We start from the raw sequence: 21,125 nt of genomic DNA, 5'->3' as shown, positions 1-21,125 counted from the left end.
ATTTTCAAATATTGCTGGTTCAAAAAAACTCCATTTAGTCCTCCAAAATTTATACAGCCTCCATGATATCTAACATAAGACCTTCTTTTTTATCCACTCCTTCCAGTTTTTTTTCCGTATTAGGTGGTGTGCACTACTTTGCCTGCCAGATCTTTATAAGACAAAATGTGGACTTGAAAAGAAGTCAGTCCTTTGTATTTAGCTATCTTGAAAAGCATTCCATGGTATAGCTACTGATATCTCAGTTGGCTTATCAAAATCTACTGGCTCTGGATTGATGGTTTTTGTGAGTGCCCTCAACAGATATGGAGTGTTTTGGAAAACTAACACATTAGGAATATAAAAGAGAAGTGGAAAATAATTTTTAAAAGTATATTGATTCCTATTCAATTTTTGGTTTATTAAAGATATGGATACGTGGGGCCAGGGCTTTTTATTTTTCCATGGATGATCTAAAGGACTAAGCACACATTTTATATTTTCTTTGGAAAGACATTTTCAGTTTTTTTGTTTTTGTTCTTGTTTTGTTTTGTTTTGTTTTGTTTTGTTTTTGGCAAAGCTACTTTTAGGATGTATGATTCACTGTTGAATTATGTTATAGCAGCAAAGTTGACAATTCCCAGAACTTTAAGTACCATAAGTTTCCAAGTTTCCAATCGTAGATAAGTTAAGTGAGACAACTATAAATCTTTGAACACACACCTTGGTACCCAGAACATAATCTTTGGGACTTACACAATAAAATCCTGGTATATGATGGCACTGAGAAAAATATTTCTTTACAGATAATGTAGCTGGTATAAATCCAGTTGATCATGTCAGTAATTAGGTGTCCTACCCCAAAGGACTTACATCACAAGGATGAAGTGAGAAAATTAGGGGGAAAATTCTCTTCATTAGAAGATTCTATCTCAAGTGCTCTTCTAGGGAAATACCCAACCTGCAGAGCCAAAGTAGCAGCCTCCATCCCTACTTCTTGCTTAATCGTACTACTTTTCAATGGAGTATCTCTCCCATTGGACCCAGTACAAGTGAGTAGATTTTCCCCTAGCTTTCAGTCTTAACAACTTCATCAAATTTGTACTTTTAGTGAATAAACACAGTTATAGACCCTTGATTGCAACCAACTGCAGAGTCCAGAATAGGGCATATTATTACATTATCACACTAAGTTCATGTTTTTCTTCTAGTTGTTCCATTATTCCTTCTGTGTCTGGGTCTGCATGGTGGATTTCAATGCCATAAATATAGATGAAACCTCCTATGGCTCCTCCAATGAAAGGCCCTACTACTGGGATCCACCAGAAGTAATTTCCAGCTCTGAAATGCAAACAAGAGATTCACATTACTATTTGCATTTAGTTTGGATGATTGACCTCTACAATGTATGTATTTATTTCCTTTTTTCATTTATTTAGAGTTTGAGGAAGTACAGTCCACTGGATGAGTGCAGTGAATATGATGTAAAGAAAATAGGTAGGGATTTCCCAGGCTTTCAGAACCCTGCTGAGTTTGACTTCCAAAAAAACTAACTCACATGATTATTGGAATGAGTAGCAAAAAATCCCAACAGGACCTTTGAGAGCAAAGAACACACCTATAGTTAATGCTGAGGAGCCACATAGTTCATTTAGGGTAAATGAATTAATCCTGAAATAGCACAAGGTGGGAGGGAAACTGGAAAGATCTGGGAAGATTCCTGAGTATATTTACATCAAATTAGAAAGATGTAAAATGCAAGTTTTTTTAAGGATTGAACTGCTACTAAAATTTTTGTCATTCTATTTATTTGGCCTGCTACAATTAATTTTAATCTACTCAATAAATGTCTGTTGGATTAACTTAGGTATGCAGATCAAATTAATGGATAAAAAATTGTAAAGTATTTCATGCATATAAAATACAAATATTATTAAGCATTCAATAGGTACAAAGTATGTAGTGAACCATCGTTTATCTTTGAGGTCACACAGTTTCTGATAGAATTTGCCTCAGGTGTATCTCTCACACCATTTCCCCTAAGTGTTTAACAATTTGATACCACATTAAGTGTGATTCCACACGAAGGCAGATGAATTTGACAATGATTTCTCATGATATTCTCTGGAGAGCAGGTAGTTTTATCTGGCCAAAGCCATGAAGTTAGATAAAGTATTTTTAAGCGCTTTCTATATGTTAGGTACTGTATTAAGCATATGGAATATAAATATAACAATAATAATAAAGAAAAATGGATCCTCCTCTCAAGAAGCTTACCTTCTGGGGGAAAGCAACATATAAAAGGGGACTGAAAAAAAAAAGAGGAATAAGATGGGCAAGAGCTTCATATTGGAAGTCAGGATAAACTAGATTCTAATACCCAATTCCATTACTAACTAGCTAAATGATCTAGTGTAAGAGAGTATAATCTCTGTGCTCTACATGGGCAAAGTTCAAAAATTGCTCTCTAACCGATAACACTGGAAAACCAGGCCCCCTGTGGGGTGTGTGTGTGTATACAAATATTTGCTGAGGCAAGTTGGGATTAAGTGACTTGCTCAGGTCACACATCCAGGAAGTATTAAGTGTCTGAGATTAGATTTGAACTCAGGTCCTCCTGAATTTAGGGTTGGTGCTCTACCCACTGAACCACCCAGCTGTCTCTCCCTGTATATTTCTATCAAGAGGAATCTTGAGCTTACAACACATGGCAACTTAATTTAGCACTATGTAAATATTATACCACAGGGAATGAAATTTTCCTTGTTAAAAATATGTCTACTATTGTAACATAATCTAGATAATTAGTAGATAATAAACTTCTTAAATTTATTAATTATTAAGATAAACTTCTTAAGTTATTCTTTTTATCTCAAAATGCCCAGCATTAATCTTCGTGAATTATATGCTTAATGCTTATTGAATTGAATTATACATCAATCAATAACTGTTTTGTTGCTATTGACAGCAACAAAAATTAATAATGTAGTTATTAATGGCAAATATTAATTTGTGGATTTTTTTTTTTAAAACTCCTTTGCATTGTGTCCTGAGTGACCCACTACCTACCTTGTTTCTTTCCCCTAGTCTTGGCTTTGTAAGTAAGTTATCTGACCTCTGTTTTCCATTTTTAAAAATGAAGGGATTAGACTAGATCAAGATTCTATCCAATTCTATTATCATTAAATTCTAGATTTAGATTTTTCTGGAAGGGATTCTGATATTGGATACTGTAGCCACCAGATGTCACTATTATTGCACAATAAAGTTAACATTTTTTTCCTCCAAATCTGCTGGGCTCTCTAAGGCATGTGGAGGTCTCATTGTTCCATCTGTCCTTTTTAGACTCAAAACCTGTGGCTTAGTCTGGGACTGAGGAAATAAAGGTACAGCTGCAGATGAAGGAATAAAAGGAAGTCACAAGGGTCTAGCAGCTCCAATTAGGGAAACAAGAAAATACAGCTGAGTGGAAGTTGCCAGGATGACTTAAGGCTCCAAACTAGCTCCTGGAACAAGTTCATCAACCTGTGAAAATCTTTGCTTTTTATCAAGCCTGTTGCCAGCAGATAGGCACCTCAGAAGGGAGAAGTTGCCCCAACAGGAGGGGAAAGGTTCTTGGAAAAGCTTACCTCTACAATTCTGCTTAAGTGCCCCTGGCCCCTGCAGAAATCTGCCTCTCCCAACGGCCAGCCTCTGTGGGAGCACGTTAAACAGGGGTGTAGAACTGGGATAAAATCCTGCTCTGCCTTGTGATCAGTGGTCACTCTGTCTCATGCATTGTTCTTATTAATCTACTAGTCACACGGATGTGAACCTGCTGTTTTCAACGGTTTGTTGAAGGCCTTACTATCTACTCTTGTTCTGTGTTCAGACTTTGATCACTTGATTGACAAAGCCTTGGCTCCTCACCTCAGATCAAGGCTAATCCAGCCTCTCCTCCTGCTTAGAAAGATAAGGCCAATAATATGCACATGACTGTGTGTCTATGTGTGTATGTGTGTGAGAGCATGTGGGAGAATTTAGAACTCAGGTTCTTTCTTTTCCATAGAAAACATCAAGCAGGAGCTTGCCTCTGTGTATTTGCCATTCCTCAGACTTAGGACAAGACACTGCTCATGGGTGGCTCTCTTGAAACTGGCTGGGATTGGTTGTTCAGAGTGGTGGGGGGATGGTTTGGGACTGTGGAAGTAGACAAGCATAAACTCACGTGGGATGGAGGGAACCTGTATGGCCAATAGTTAGCCCGATATCCCCCCCCCACCCCCCCATCTTGCCGAGAAGAGGAGGAAGAGCAACAATAACAACATTTTTATAGTGCTTTAAATATCACAAAGAAGTTCTGTGTAGATAATCTCATTAGAATTGTCAAAACAACTCTTGTCAATATTATTATCCCCATTTTGGAGATAAGAAGCTAAGCCTTAGGATCTGCACAGCGGGTGGGAAGTGAAGTCTGGTCCTGTATTCGCTATAGGCAAAGGCTATACAACCTTTGAATCCTGTCATTTGGGAAAGGGAACCGAGAAGAGGAACCAGCATTTATAGCGCCGACTCTGAGCCATCTACTGTGTCACACATGATCATGATGATAGCTAACACTTAAATAATGTCTACTACATGCCAGGTATTGAGTTAAATGCTTAATAATCATAATAATTTTAGTCATTTAACACAGAAATCTCTGTACTAAGCTTAGTACAAGTGTCAGGGCTATCTTTGAGAGGAACCATTCTCTACTGATATCCCAGCAACAGATTTTTGTTCAACATAAAAATCAAAGTCTTTTGAAAGGAATTGTGGCACAATACATAAAGAAATGGCCTCAGAATCGGGAAGACCTGGATTCAAATCCTGCCTCTGGTATACTATGTGACTTAGGGCAAATCACTTAAATTGTCAGTACACTGGGTAAGTAAAGCTATGAGCAGCAGAAGAGTTCCTAAGCTACATTATCAGGAAGTTACATGTACCAATGCCAAATAACCCAAATCAAACCAAAACACCCACCATCTCCTTTTAGGGCAATGATACAGTGGGTAATTCCTCCTGACTGCTTTCCCCCTTCTTCATGTTCCCTTATCCCCATTCAAGAGCCCACAGGGGACAACAGTCCTTTGACTATTCCCCCTCCCGACACTTACGTGAAGACTTCAAACCCCCAGCCTGCCAGGGCTGTGAATAGCCTGGGACTCAAGTCTCTAGCTGGGTTCATGGCACAGCCAGTGTTCATTCCCAAAGAGCAAGAAATAACCAGGATCAGTAGGCCAATGACAACGGGTTCTAGGCCCTTGGGGACCCTCCAGTTTTTTTCATCAAAAATGGCAAAGACAACCAAGAGAAGGAAAGAGGAAGACACCACCTGGAGAGGAAGAAGAATGCATCAGTGAGCTAAAGCTGAGCCCATCCAGTGGGTCTCAAAGCTAAGAAATGGGAACTACTGAAAGAAGAAATACAAATGCTGTAGCCTTAGAGAGCAGAGGCTTCATTTGGCCAAGACTGGAAATTTTCATTTTATACTATTCCCCAAAGGCTTTATATATCTTCTTTTTCATTCTTTATGTATCTTCAAAGACAGCTCTTCCTAACCAGCAAACTAGAGTACCTCAAGAGATTGATTTCCTCTTGCAATCATTTCAATAATCACTGGCCCCTGTTACTGTGTTTTCTGAATGAGAGAAAAGTACTCAGTGTGATCTTTTCTGGACATTTTCTGGAACTTTGGATGAATTTCACTAAAGGAACTAAAAACAGTCAAGTAGGATTGTACTTAATTTGATCAAAAAGGTCAGAAAATATCCTAGATACCAAGCTCTCTAGGTGGTCTTCTTTGGGGTCATGAATCAATAAAATTGTGGATGATTTCAGGAGAGAAAAAAATTGAGGGTGTATGTCAAAGAGGCAACTCCTTGCATGAATTAGTCGATCAACAAATTCTTAAGTTTACCTTTTTTTTTGTGACAGGCACTGGTAATCAGTTCTATCTGATCTTGCCCCAGTTCTAGGCACTAGGAATATAATAATAAATTAAGTGGCTGCTGGCCTCAAAAGAACTTACATTCTATTAGGAAAATCGGGGCCACAACTTGTCTTGCTTTTTTGGGGGCAAAGTGCAAGGTATATAAGAGATCACTATGCAAAAATTCTTTGGATTAGTTTTACTATTGCCTTCAACACTTCTTGGTATTGAGAAAGACCAAAAAAATGGACAATTCTGAGGTCAATCTAACACAAGAAAGGACCATATTGTGGTCCTGGCTGTTCATCAGATCCCTGGAGGGTAGTGTTTTCTGTTGAGGAGATAAGCCTGAATCACATGGAAGGATTCAGAAATTGAGGGATTCTCCACATTTTTAGGGTATCACAATGATTATGGTGAGTAGAAAGGTGGCTTGCTTACATCCTAAGAAAGAAAAATCAAATCCTTGCTCAAACTGGTGAAAGTAAATAAATAGTCCTTATCTTCTACCTTAGATGGAAACAGATCAAGTAGGTCTCCTTTTTAAAGTGAAAATCTTTATAAGATGATTTATAAAGAAGCAACCATTTCCCCTCTGATCCCTTCCCCCCCCCACTTGTCATGTGAAGAAAGAGGGAGTGGAATCCACCTCCCTCAGTATCTGTATATGTTCCTATTGAAACCCTTAATGACTACAACTTTTCTATAATGCTAGAAGGAAAGCAATTTTTATACAGAAAACTGCTAATTTGTATAGGCCCATAAACTCAGGTACTTTTGGCTGAAGATGATAAAGTTTTCTGCTGAATGTTCCAACCCTACCAATAATTTTATCTCCCATTATGTACCCTCAGCTTCTCTTTCTTTTCATGCCATCCCTCCTTTCTGCTAATGGGTCTTTATTTATGAATGTATGAAATCATTGCACCCCTAATCACCTTGAAGCATCCTTTCTTTACCTTAGATCACAACTTATATTCATGCCATAGCTTAGCAAACATTGATCCAAGCTCAGTGTCTTGTTTCTATGAGTCTTGAGGGGAAAATATCTAGCAACTTTATTGGAAAATGTTGTCTTATTCCTGCATAAATACAGCCATCAATTCAATTATACCTTAAAATAGGTATAAAATACAATAAGAAGAACTGAAGGACAGTTTTCTTAACTAGGAGGATCATGGGAGATCAGAACAGAACTTACAAAATCTCTTTTAATGGAGATCTTTAAAGGAGGGCAATCACTGAATTTTCTTGGATGGACAAGCCTAGAGGAAAGATTTTAAAAAAAACAAACCCAAAAAAACAAAACCAAAAAAACCTTCCATTTCTTTCACCTAATAGCTTGGGGCTTCATCATGTGACCTCAGGAAATGTAACTATACCTTCATATCTCTTAATGACATGCCTTCTGACCCATTTTCTTAATTTTTAAGTTTGGTGATTTTTTTAAAATTAACAGAAAAATCTTTTTTTTTTTCTTTTACTTCTCTCTTTAACATTGATAGTGGAGGTGAGAAATACACTTGCAACAAATATGCATAGCCAGGCAAGCCAAATTTATGCATTAGCCATGTTTAAAAAATATTTTCTTCATTCTTCACCTTGAATTCTTCAAATATGGTGATTTCTATGAACTATAAACTATAAACCACTAAAAAATGGCAAAGTCTCACTTTGGAGCTATCTTAGTTATATTAGTTGGTTTCAGGTACTACTGCCAGTCTAAGTCACATTCCTGTCTATGGTTTTCTCCTTGACTACAGAGAAATCAATGATTTCTTCCTGGTTCCATTAGTTTCTTATATCTTATATCCCAGACCTTTTCTTCTTTGGAAACTGGAGGTCTCTTTGGAGCCTGGCTTTTTGACTGTCTGACTGATCCCATGATCCTTTTATCAGTATCAATTATTTATTATTTTTAATTATTAATAAGTTATATTTATGCATCTCTTTAAGGTTTGCAAGGTAGTTTATGTTCTCTCATTTTAATTTTTTCTCTATATAGGTATTCCAGAAATAAGAAAGGGAATGATTCTCTTTAGGAAAAAAAAAAATTCTGACAATGCTCCTTAGGTTCTAGTAAAAATGTAATATTATCCCTCAAGATGTCAGTGTAAGTCTTTACATTGCTAGAAAATGACCAGTAGTATAGTAGAATAGTAGTTGTTTTGGTCAATTGCCTACATCGGGGGTGGAGTATGTCCAGTCCATGAGCTATATAGGGTCCATGAAATCATTTGGTCTGGCCCTATAAACACAGGCCACAATTCTTTAAGATGGCAATTTTGTATGGCTCATGAATGATGTTATAACTATCCAAACAGCCCTTGGCCTATATAGTCAAGATGTTGACAACCAATTTAAAGCAACAATATAATAGACATCTTTAATTAATTTCCTATTTTTATTTTCAGTTCCAAATTCTCTCCCCTTCTCTATTCTTTATCTCACTAATAACAAAGAAAAGAAATACAATAAATTGCGAAACAAGTCTGTGTTTGTGTGTGTGTGTAAGTCCATGGGTTTTTTTTTTTTTTTTTTTAGAGCTTTAGTAGTAAATAACTAGTTTTTAAAAATGTCCATATAGCAGGATAGGTTGGCCCATGTCCAGTCATTCTTCACTTGGAAGATTCAACTTTGATATTCTAACTAACTAATCATGTTTCATGAGCATTCTACTACCATGCCCAGCTCCATTTAGTTCACCTTGCATCTGTACTTACTTGATCTGCAAATTCATTTGCCACAGTCAGGTATTTAACTGGATATGTTGCAAAAATCTGTGCTGTTGCATTTTCTCCTGTGACCAGCAGTTGTCCTTCAGCAAAGCACCTAATTGCATCTATAAAAAAAATCCTCATTTATTAGTATTCTTTTGAGAAGTATCATAAAAGGAGGGAAAAGCAAGACATACCGAGAATACTACATTCCATAAACATTTAAGTGAGACTTGTTGCTAACTTAACTTTCTCCCAATTTTGGACAATGATGATCATCAAAAATGTCAAATCTCAGGGTGGTTCTGGAGCTCACTAGAGTGATCTACAAAATTTTGGTTAGTGTCAGGATGGATCACCGAAAGCTCACATATACTTCAACTGGACCACTATGTCAGTTACAGAACCAATCCACTTTTCCTCTGGAATTTCAGAATTGTCCTATGAGAAAGATAAAACTCCATGGATCCCTTGGTGCCCCAAATCAAAACTCCATGGAGATTCCAGGGGTGCCCACAGCATCCAGGATTTCAAAATGGATATAAAATAAGAAATGCCTGACATAAAAGAGCTTAGAATCCAAAAATTTTAGGGAGGGAAAGGACAAATTTTTAAGTCCAATCCAGAGACTTCATTGTATAGAATAGAGAGCACCAAAGTCAGAATTTACATCATAGTTTTTTTTTTTGTTTTGTTTTGTTTTGTTTTGTTTTTTTACATGATCTTAGGCAAATCAGTTTCCTCTTTTGTAGATAGAAGCATGGTATAGTAGAAAGTGAATTGGAATTGGAAAACTTGAGATTGAATCTTGCCTCTGTCCATTTACTAGCTATTGTTTAACTTCTTTGGGCTCAAATTTCCTATAAAATGAGTTAGATTGGATGATCTCTAAAAACTCTTCCAACTTTAGACATTTAATCTTAAAATGAAGGGACTAGACTAGTTAAGCATTAGAATTCTTCTACCTCTAAATCCTACCACTGTCCATTAGACTCAGAAAAGGTGATTGTTAAATTTTCAAGATGAATATTTACATCTGGAAAATTTAGTAAAGCCATAAATCAGGGCTTGATTTGTTGTTTCATTGATTAACTATTCCAGGGATCAATAAACTTTGTCCTGGGGCCAAATCTGGCTGGCTAATTGTCTTTGTATCACCCACAGTTTAGGATATTATCTACTCCAGATTTGAGAAAATGATGTAAAACAGATTAAATTTTAAAGTAAGTCTTATGTTTTGTTACTCAAGAGAGTTGATTGTTAAAAGTTTACCAGCACATCTTTGTACCTCCCAGATGTGACCAATTTGGAGAGCTCTGTGAACCAATATTATGCAGCTTGTTAGTGACAGACCAGAAGTCATGTCTTCTCTGATGTCAAATTCAAGGTTTTAAGTTTTCCTTTCCTCCCCTCACCCCTGTTCTACCACATTATCTCATCACAGAGGGAGAAAAGGATCTGGATGGTAGTGACTGTGATTGGCTAGCAGCAGAGCTGAGCCCACATTTTAAATTTGGCTTATTTTTCAATTTTCCTATTGAGAATGATTTTACTTCTGAGTGGTAAAACTGAATTTTAAATCCCAAAATGTTTCCCTTCTCAGATCTCATTTGAAGCAGAGAAATGTATGCTGAGTTTGAATTTAGAACTAAATTCAAATCCTAGCTCTGTCACTTAGTAGAAGGTAAGCACAGTCAGATGATTTTTCTAGTAACCTAGCATTTGCCAATCACCTAATCCTAAATCTATGACCAAGAAAGTCTTTCCCCAACTCTTTCCTCACCCCCTTAATTCTAATGCCTTTCTTATGTTGACCACTTCTAATTTATCATGCACGGAACTTGTTTGTACAAAGTTGTTTGCAGGTTATCGTCTTCATTATATTGTAAACTTCTTGAAAGAAGGGACTGCTCTTAATTTTTTTTTTTATTCCCAGTGTTTATTTAGATTTTTTATTATAGCTTTTTATTGACAGAACATATGCATGGATAATTTTTCAACATTGTTCCTTGCAAACACTTCTATTCCAACTTTTCCCTTCCTTGCCTCCACTCCCTCCCCTAGATAGCAGGCAGTCTCATACATGTTAAACATAGCATAGTATAATATTAATAAATATTGATTTTCTGATTCCAAGAACTATTTCATATGACTAGTTGCCATCATTTCCTAAAATACTTGGTTGGGGAAGCTGAAATATGATTCTTTGTTTGGACCAGATTAGAAGAATGTTTTGGGATCTAATTTCATTAATTCAAAATGTTAATGCTTTTGAAGGTACTTTCAAGGTTATCTTCTATAAGCCTCCTTTCAGAGATATGGAAACTGAAACCTAGAAATATTCCATAACTTACTTAACACAGTGAATTAGTGAGAGTCCCAATTAGAATCCCAAGTTGTATTGACCTTTAATTCTGTGTTCTCATCAATACTTTTATTCAGAATACTAACAGTCTTGTGGAGAGAACTGAGGACCTATGCCAGAGAAGGGACAGCTTTCATTCCACTTTTGTTATACTGCACTTTCTCTTTCTTTTAAGGCTTCTTTTCAAAAGCCATTCAAATTACCCTGTTCCACTGGCTCCCCTCCTCCTCCCCAACTAAATGGGAGAAATTAATAGAAATAAAAATTCCTGGAAAATGTTATTACTCTGATGACATTCTTCTCCCACTCTGTTGGATGTTGGAGTACCTTTTACATGTAAATTACTTTATTATTATTCTCTATCTTTAACACAGCATTTAGTTCTTTTAGGGACTTAATTAATTTAACCTTAATTATTTTGACTTTTATTGGTAGTATTCCATTCTTCTTGAGCATTCCTCTCTTCAGAGGAGTTTTCCCTTATTACTATATCTGCTGAGTTCTCCCACTATCATCTTCTTATCCTCATAATAATCTTCAAAATAATTTTTAACTAAAATTTAATCCCATTCCCTTATCCTCCCAATCCAAGTGGCCAACTTACCATAGTATATTCCAAAGAGGACTGCAGACCCTACAAAAGCCCCCAGGAACTGAGCCCCTATATAGAAAGGGAACTTATACCATTTCATCCGTCCATAGAGACACATAGCAAAGGTCACTGCTGGGTTAATGTGACCACCTGCATGGAATATCAAATGATATGAAAATGAGTCATGAGAGATCAGAATAGAGCGAAAACAATTATCTAATCTCACTAGAAGTAAAAATAGTGACAAACTTCAACCTACCTTAATTCTCAAAAAATATAATCTGTTAGATCTAGTCTATAGAAGAAAAACCTCAAAGAGAATAAATGTCACTTTTATTTATTTTTGAAATGCATTTATTTATTTAAAACTTAAATGCAAAACAAGAAAAAACAATAGAAAGAGACAGAAGAAAAAACATTGTTATGTATATAACAGAGCATAAGAGAAGATTCAAAATATATAACAATAAATTTCTATTTTAAGAAAGCATATATAGTAATAGAAGACACTGTATTCATAATTGTCCATCTTTGCTTCCTTGTAGGTTTTCATTTTCTTATGTTCTGTGCTGTGTCCTTTTTACTTTATTCTTTTTCTCTTTTCTTCCTCCCCACCTCCACCTCCAAGAGCTATAGTTAAGCACAGATACTTTTATGTACACACACACATATACATACATAAATATACCTACATGCAAAATGCACACATATACATGTATATATACATACATCTAAAATAATATTAATATATTTGACATATAATGTAGATTTCTTGATTGAATCTTTGTTTGACTTTGTCTGACATCTGTGAACACTACCCCTATTTTTCTAATAAATTCCACTCCTGATCTTTGTTATTGTGTTCGTGTCTATCTCATTTCCTATCTCTGCTAACTCTTCTACCTGTTAACTTGTCTTGCTCCCTCCCACATACATACACACAATAGATCCCTCCCTCTTTATCCAGTTCCCATTAATCTAGTTTATCCTACTTGCTTTAATTTACAAATTCTACCTTATTCTATTCTCTCCTCCATTATTTCTTTATAGATTTTGGAGGGTGCTATACCCTTCTTGATATATGTTTGTATATATGTGTGTGAGATATATATTATGTATGTGTGTATGCATTGTTCTCTCTTTTACCCATTCCTCATAGGAATAGGTTTTTAGAACCACCAGCCCTCCTTCCTCATCTAATTTCCTGTGTCAGTTCTTGTTCTTGCACTTTATTTGTATGGCATAATTATTTTTACCTTTTCTAAGATAGTTCTGCTTTTTAGAGTCACATAGTAAATATCACTTTTAGATCATCAGATATTATCACAATGATGGGGGTTAGGGGGGACAGACAGTATATATATATGTATTAGATTGAAACCAAAATTCAGCAACTTCCCCATTTCCATGACAAGGATAGTAAAAGTAACCTTGAGATTGTGAAAGAGGTCACTTCCAGTGAAATGTTCCTGGAGACAATGCTGTCATGTAGTTCAGGACAGTGAAATTCAATTTGTTTCTTGTAGTATATGAGAAATGTGTTCTTCATTCTACCCAAACATATTTCTCTTATATTAAAAAGAAAATCATTAAAACTTTCTTGTAACCTAGATAGAGATTTCTCTATGTCTTTTGGGTTCCCTTCAGGTTAAGACCTCAGGCATGGTTTTTATTCTGTGGAGTGCATCATTCACTTTCCCAGATATCTTTGCATCTATAAAGTCAGTAACTGCCTTCATTCCTTTTTTGATTTTGCTCTTATCACAAGAATGCTCATTTTTATTATACAGAAAGATAGCAAAAACCATTTTTGAGCTTATGGCACTCATGTCTCTAATGAATTTTCCCCCTATTTTCCCCTAGAGAACAAAACAAAATTTAGAAGAGATTTCAGTTTGTGGAATGTGGTTTAAGTACACATTCAGAATATAAGGGGAAAAAAGGAGAAAAAAATTTAAAGAATATAGGAAGACAACAAAGTGGGGAATTGTATGACAAAAAAAATCACTGGCAAGTATCTGATTAGATATGTTATGCCTGCACACATAGTTGAAAATAGGAGGAAACTAGATTTGAAATAATTTATTATATATGGAGATCTCACAACCAGAACTAAAACTTAAATAATGGACAAATAAAAGAAATTATTAGTTTAAACAGGGAGTTTAAAGAAATGGCTTCTCCCAAGAATCAGAAACATTAATAAGTTGAAGAAAATTAAGCTCATTAGTGATTAATTCATAATGGACCATTTGGAAAGCTAAGGTTACATTGAGTTACATCAGGTTTCTTGAAGATGGCATCTAACTTGCCTTCTAATACCTAGACACCTAGACAATTCTAAGATTTAGAGAAAGAAGAGACCTTTGAGATTTTCTAACCCAACCCTTTCATTTAATAGATGAAGAAATTAGGATAATGACATTGTATTCATAGTTAAACATGTAGGGAGTGGCAAAGCCATGATTCAAAACCAGTTCTTTAGAGCCCAAATCCAGGTCTTTTCTTATTACTAGACTGAGGCTATGCAACAGAGAGGGAAAATCTGTTGTATTCAAAGTCAGAGGTCCTGAGGTCAAGTTCCAGCTCTTCTACTTACTGCCTCTGTAATTGGGTAAATTATATAACTCCTCAAAATCTTAGTTCCCTAGCTGTAAAATGATAGAAGGTGGACTCAAAGTTCCCTTCCAATTCAGAATCTATGTTCTTATGACTTTATGTATCTGTCTATTGGTATAACCTTCAGATATTGACTTTTGAGCTTTTTGGACCATGGGCCTGATCTAGTATTACTTCTCTTTTGTTATGTTATTAATCTCACATCTGGTCCTTGGAAATGCTTCCAATTGGTAAATTGGCTGCACAATAATTAACAGTAAAAGGGGTGTTTCCAGTTATTTTGGATAAGGGATACCATCCCAGAAAACATTACATATATCCTGCTCTTCTACAAAAATACTAATCCAAAGCTACCTGTATTTTTCCCTGTCAAGGATTTGGAAATCATCTTTGTGTCTTATTTACACATTTACTGGAATTACATTATTACCTTATGTACCCAAGTGCTTAGAATACCCTAGAACAGAAAAACAGGTAACGAAAATCTCCTTGTCTTTCTCTTCCTAGGATTATTACCTCCAACCTCAAATTCATGCTATATTTCATGTTTTGTTTTATTTCGTTTTTCTATTTCTGGACACGTGTTTAGCAATCAAGAAAAGAAGGATTATAGAGAGGCCCAAAAAATGTTACTTATCTCCATTTGAGTTGCTGCCATCTTTCCTTTCCCAGAAGGTCTGGGAAAAGAGCCAAGAGAACCAAGGGTCAAAGAACTTGGGCATTGTGGTGATGGCCATCCTTTCCTTCTAAGCCAAGACCAGAGAATGGGGGGAAGTTGCCACCTCAGGACAATGATTTCTCCTTTATTTCTGAACTAGATTGGGCACTGGGGAGCAGAACTGCCTCGGAGAGTTGGTCATTTACATTTAGACTACCAGAAGAAATAACAAGTGAATTCCTGAATAATGCTATGTTCTGCCTCCTTGGCAATACCACAATAGTTCAAGTTCTAAGATTTCATATCTATTCAAAGCAGTAATTAAACCTATATTATTCTCAAGCACAGGTTCTGAAATCTTGTAAATATAATTGAATTCCATTTATAGTGAGGAAAGTGTCTTAGATGAAGTAATAGTAGTGCCAGGAGATGGAAGAGGGGTTCAGAAAGGGAGATGGAAACTCTCAAGATAAGAAGGCCCTAACTTTTCATTCTTAATGCTCTCTTTTGCCCTGTTCAACAGAAACTCTAGAGAACAATAGCTAACATTTATATTTGACTTTAATGTTTGCAAAACAATTTTCATATGTTATTTCATTTGACCCTCACAACCACCCTGTGAAGGAGGTGCTGCTACTATCTTCATTTTACTCATGAGGAACTTGAGGTTAATAGAAATAAAGGAATTTGCTCATTCATGGGCATATGGCTAGTAGGTGACTAAAACAGAATTCAACCTCAGATCGTTCTGACTTCAAGTCCAACACTTAGTCTGTGTCATTACTCAATTGCCTTGGTTGCCCCTCACTACTACTGTTAATAAGAGCCAAGGGGCCAGAAGGGTACCAAGAATTTTCCACAATTCAAAAATCTCTCCAAAATAGCCACCAACTGGCATTCATATATGTTTTAAAAATTGTATCTTTTAAATTGCAAAATAGCCTATGCCAGAGTTAACCCTTTGGTCACTTTTTGCCAAAGTTTTTTAATCATATTTCCTAAATACATGAGAATTGTAGAAAATAATTTTGCTAAAGATGGGACAGAGGTAGGAAAAAGACATGAGAAAGGTCTCATGGGGAAGAAGAGGGGAATTTTTATGTGTTTATTTAAAATATAAATACAAAATAATTTTTAAAAAGAGAAAAAAGACAAAACAAAAAACAAATTTTTTTTTTCATGTTTGCAAAACATCAGGGAGGATTCAAAATATATAACAATAAATTTCTATTTGAAGAATATATATATATACATATATATATATAATAGAAGACATTGTATTCAGAATTGTCCATCTTTCCTTTGCTTCCTTGCATTTTCTTTTGTTCTCTGCTGTGTACTTTTAAATTTTCTTGGTTTTTTCCCCTTTCTTCCTTTTCACCTCCCCATGCAGCTATAGTTAAGCACAGATATATTTATGTATACATACATATATATATCCACATATATGTACATATACATATATACACATACACACAGCTATATACAAAATACACACATATGCAATTATATGTATACATAGAACTAAAATTATATTAATATGGCTGACATATAATAAATAAATTCTCTTTTGATTGAATCTTTTTTTAAAATTTGACTTTGTCTAAGATCAGTGATTGGAGGTAGATAATTTGGAGTAGGAGCTCCTTCCAGGAAGATTAAAGAAATAAAAAAAAAAATGAGAATGGGAGTACCAAATGGCTGGTAGGGAAAGAGAAACCAGGCCATGGAAGATGGAGAAAATAAGATAAGAAGGAATCAGTTCCTATTATTTTGCAATTTTTCCTAGAATCCTGATGGGCACTGTTAATTATCCATTAAATCATTACCATCTTGCTGTGCATAAGGCCTTTGAATCTTATTTGAAACAAGGTAATATGCGAGTTAAAATACTGGGTCACAAAGAAGATATTCTTTGAATCGGTGTAATTCAAACCCAGAGAATTTACTGTGGACTCCTAGAGTAACAGGATTAAAGAATGCCAAGGATCTGAGAGATTTAATTCCATGTCTAGTGAATTTCTTTACTAGCTTGCCTAGATCTAAGAGACCCTCAGGGAGTTATAATCAATCCTTCTTCAGCATCTCTACAGCAAAAATCATTGCTAGGAAAGACTGCTTCACTAATGGTGATCCTCTGTGACAAGTGAATCTTAGCTTGCTACATTGGGGAGAGTTTATTCAACACCAGCCCATAGCCATAGAAAGCAATACAGCTCAGAAACAGACTCTAAGTTAGATGAATTTTCCTGCATAGCTTTCTTTCAAGGTATACCATTCTTTTTTGAATTCTAACAGTGAGAGAAAGTAGGGCCTTCTTCCTTTAAAAAAATGAAGAATGAGAAGAACAGTTTAGAATATCAGGGACCTCTAGTAGGTGCTGAAACAGCTCTATGTTTTCAGGACTTGGGAGTATGGGCTAATTGGGTATAAATGCCATTTTAGTTCAGATTGGCAATCTGGAAGAACATCAAGAATGTAAATCAGTCAAAACGTTTTTATTAAGCGCTAACTATGTACTAGGCTCTATATGTCCTGAGATGCCTCTGAAAGACTAGATTAAGTTCCAATCCATTCTGACAGGCTGCAAATTCAATTTAACAATTATTTATTAAACACCTGTTATGTGCAGTGTACTCTACTTGATGGTGAGGGAATAAAGATGAAACAACATATAATCATAGTCCTTAAGGAGTATACTATCCAGTTGGGAGATATAATAATTATTTATTTGTGGCAGACAAGACAGGATATCCAATATAGCACAAAAGGAACTAGTATCTGTTAAAATTGGGAAAGGGCCCTGAATGACAGATGAAAGTATTTACATTTTGTTCATTAAGCAGGAGGAATAATAGAATAGGATGATCATTCCCATATTTATTGGTTCCCCCTGATCCTGACCCTTTGTGAGCTGAGTAGGTTCCTTAAATGGTTAAAGTCTTCACAGTTTGAAGGAATAGGAGACAATATCTATGTAGATAAAGATCTAGAAGGAAAGGAAAACAACTTATTAAGTATCTACTATGTGCCAGGCATAAGGCTAAGTGCTTTATAATTACTATCTCACTTGATTTGCACAACTCTTTGAGGTAGGTGCTATTATTCTTCCCATTTTACAGTTCAGGAAACTGAGGCATAAGACATGAAGTGATTTGCTCAGTCTCACAAGCTTAGTATCTGAGGTAGATTTTATTTTAGACCCCATATTCTGTTGTGCTACCCAACTGCCATTAGGCTGAGAAATGTCATTCAATGAAGTCAAAGGTAGCTAAAATTCCATTGTCTTTCAAATTTTGAGCCTGGTTAACTGGAAAAGTTCTGTCACTATCAATAGACACAGGAACATTTAAAGGAAAGGACATATTTTGGATGATGGTAATAATGATCAGTTCAGTTTTGAATAGATTATGTTAGCAGTATGTCACCATATAGTTTTGCATTAGATGTTAGTTGAACCTCAAGCAAGTAGTTGAGGCATACATTTTGTAGCAGTTTCTACAGAGGTGAGAGAAAATTGAAGTTATGTTGGAATAGATAAGATTGCCAAGTGGAAGAATATAGTGAAAAAAGAAGAGAACTAGAGTGTTAGAGAATGCCCACATAGGAGTAAGAGGAGGAGAAAGAACAGAAAAGAAGGGTCCAGAGAGATAAAGAGATCAACCGAACCAGGTGGTTTCATGGATTTCCAGAGAAGAGAATGTCAAGTAAACAGGTGTTCAATAGTTTCAAAACCTATTGAGAAATAATGAAGAAAATGAGGACATAAAAAAAGAAATTGAGAGTAAAGAGATAAAAGTGGTGACTTTGGAAATACTGGATTTAGTAGACTGGGAAGGGAGGAAATCAGATTTCAAGAGGTTAAGGGCGGCACTGTTTTGAATCAGTGTAATTCAAACCCAGGGGGTTTGTGGGGGGAATGACAGTGATCAGTGGAGTTTGGTAGTGAAGAAAGAATAGGAAAAATAGGGGGGAAAGAAAGAAAAATAAGAGAGTTTTAAAAAAATAGGAAGATCAAAGAAAATTTACAGAAAATTTTTTTGATAAAAAAGTCTGAATATGATTACAAGTTGAAAGAAAGAAACAAATAAAGAAGATACCAATAAAGAGTTTGAAGAAAAAAGAGGTAGTGGAAATGTTTAACAGAACAAAGCAGGAGAGGGAATGAGAGTGAATAGGGATTAAGAGCACACTTGGAGGGTGGGTCTTGATAAGGAGGAAGTCCACATTATCCTCAGGAAACAAGAGGGAAGAAAAAGGCAAGTTTTATGTGTACAGATTAGAGGCTGCAGTTCACTTTGGGATAGATAGAATTTTTTCTGTAAAGTAGGAAATTGGGTCATTTAATGAGAAAGCAGAGGGAAGGTGGAAGATAGATTTGGGGATTTAAGTTAAAGAGGCATGGAATGGTTACTAATAGATTTAATAAGTCAATAAAAAATTAGTAAAAGGATTATCCAGATGAAGTTAAGAAAGTCCACATTTCTGATTAGTAATGGGCTTTGTCAAAAAATACTGTCCCAGAGAGGGAACAGAGAATGTAGATGGTGGGAGTTGTTGAATATATTTGACATTTAGCAGGGCAGAAGTAGAGAAGAGATCAAGATATCCAACAGATCTCTGGCTCTTTTGCATCTTCCCCTTTCTATTAAGTTAATCAGAATATTTAAGGTAAAATTCATAATTATTCCTTATATCTGAAAATCATCTAGTTGTTTTAGACCTCCCAGGATATTTCTTAATTGAACCAACATTATCTTACTCTAGATGTATTTTCCCTTCCAGGAAGAAGGCTTGAACCAGGTATGAAGGAGGCTTCAAAAGTATATGAAGGCCCTGACACTTGTATGTAGTAAACCGGATTCACTAAGCTATTTTTTATTACTTTTTAAAATTTTTGTCAGCTAAGTAGTACAATAGATAGAATACAGAAAGATCTGAGTTCAAATAAAACCTCAGATACTTACTATCTGTGTAACTCTAGGCAAGTCATTTAATCCATGTACCTCCATTTCCTCTTCTATAAAAAGGGAATAGTAATAGCAGCTGGATAGTGCAGTGAATAGAATACTGGACCTGGAGGCAGAAAGACTCATCTTCCTGAGTTCAAATCTGGACTCAGGTACTTACTAGCTGTGTGATCCAGGGCACTTAACCCCATTTGCTTCAGCCCCTCATTTGTTAAATAAATTGGAGAAGAAAATGTTAAGAGAACCCTAAAGAGGTTCACAAAGAGCTGGACGTGACTGAAATGCCTGCATTTCAGGGTTTTGAATGAAGCTCAAAGGAGATAATTGTGAAGCACTTAGCACAGTCCCTGACACATGGACTTTAAAAATGTTATGCTAAAACATCTTTGTTCTCAATGGCAGTCCATAGAGAATAGAGATGAGGAAAAGTGCTACTTACCAGATACTCCTCCTGAGACATAAACAGCCATTATAACAGCCACTGAAAAGCCAACATTTATAGTTATAATTCCACCTGCAACCCCTCTACTAAGGACGGCTTGGGCTACAGAACCACATCCAAGGACCTGGAGAGGAAAAGGGAAAAAAAAAGCAGATTAAACTAGATTGATTATGGCAGAGTAAAAGGCAAGGGAAGTATACATTAAAATATATTTGTAATAGCATTTTTATAGTAGTAATATGCCTGAAACAAAGTGAGGTGCCAATTGATTGGGCAATGGGTAAACAAGTTTTGATAGGTGAAGGTAATAGATTATTATTGTGCTATAAGAAATGAAGTATAGGAAAAACAAGTTGGGAAGACTTGTATGAACTGATACAAATTAAGGTAGGCAGAACCAGGAAAATAGTATATATGATAACTGTAACAGTATAAGACAATAAAAACTGAACAAAGTTTAGTTATAATAACCAACTTGGCTACAAAAAACATGATAATGCACCTCTCTCCTTTCTTTGCAGAGATGGGAAACTCTAGATATGGGATATTGTATATACCATGGGACATGGTTGATATGTTGCTTAGTTTTACTAAATGCTTTTTTTTATGACTTTTAAATTCTTTATTAAAAGAAATGACTAGGTAAAAAAAAAGGGGGGAATATAGTGGGAAACAGAGAAAGAACTGACAGATATATAGAATGGTTATATATATATATATATATTTTAGATATGCACTTGTGCTTAATGTTAGCCACATTAGGGGGATGAGTGGGAAGGGAAGAAAAAAGGAAAGGTGCGTTATAACCTTATATATTTAAAAAAGAA

At 35.6% G+C, this 21,125-nt stretch overlaps 1 protein-coding gene across 1 annotated transcript in view; it reads right to left on the bottom strand.

Moving 5' to 3' along the window:
* Positions 1-1,072: 1,072 nt before the first annotated feature.
* Positions 1,073-21,125, bottom strand: part of AQP9 (aquaporin 9) — a 57,366-nt gene continuing 37,313 nt past the window's right edge. The window contains exons 3-7 of the mRNA XM_074294630.1: positions 20,296-20,422; positions 11,622-11,759; positions 8,659-8,777; positions 5,121-5,338; positions 1,073-1,320 (exon numbers count right to left, since the gene is read on the bottom strand). Coding sequence (XP_074150731.1) covers positions 1,155-1,320; positions 5,121-5,338; positions 8,659-8,777; positions 11,622-11,759; positions 20,296-20,422 — 768 coding nt within the window. The 3' untranslated portion in view covers positions 1,073-1,154. The remainder of the gene's footprint in view (positions 1,321-5,120; positions 5,339-8,658; positions 8,778-11,621; positions 11,760-20,295; positions 20,423-21,125) is intronic.

Source organism: Sminthopsis crassicaudata, chromosome 2, assembly GCF_048593235.1.
Source record: "Sminthopsis crassicaudata isolate SCR6 chromosome 2, ASM4859323v1, whole genome shotgun sequence".
Taxonomy (NCBI): Eukaryota; Metazoa; Chordata; class Mammalia; order Dasyuromorphia; family Dasyuridae; genus Sminthopsis; species Sminthopsis crassicaudata.
The sequence above is the reverse complement of the archived record's forward strand: the minus strand, read 5'-3'. Positions and strand labels throughout refer to the sequence as shown.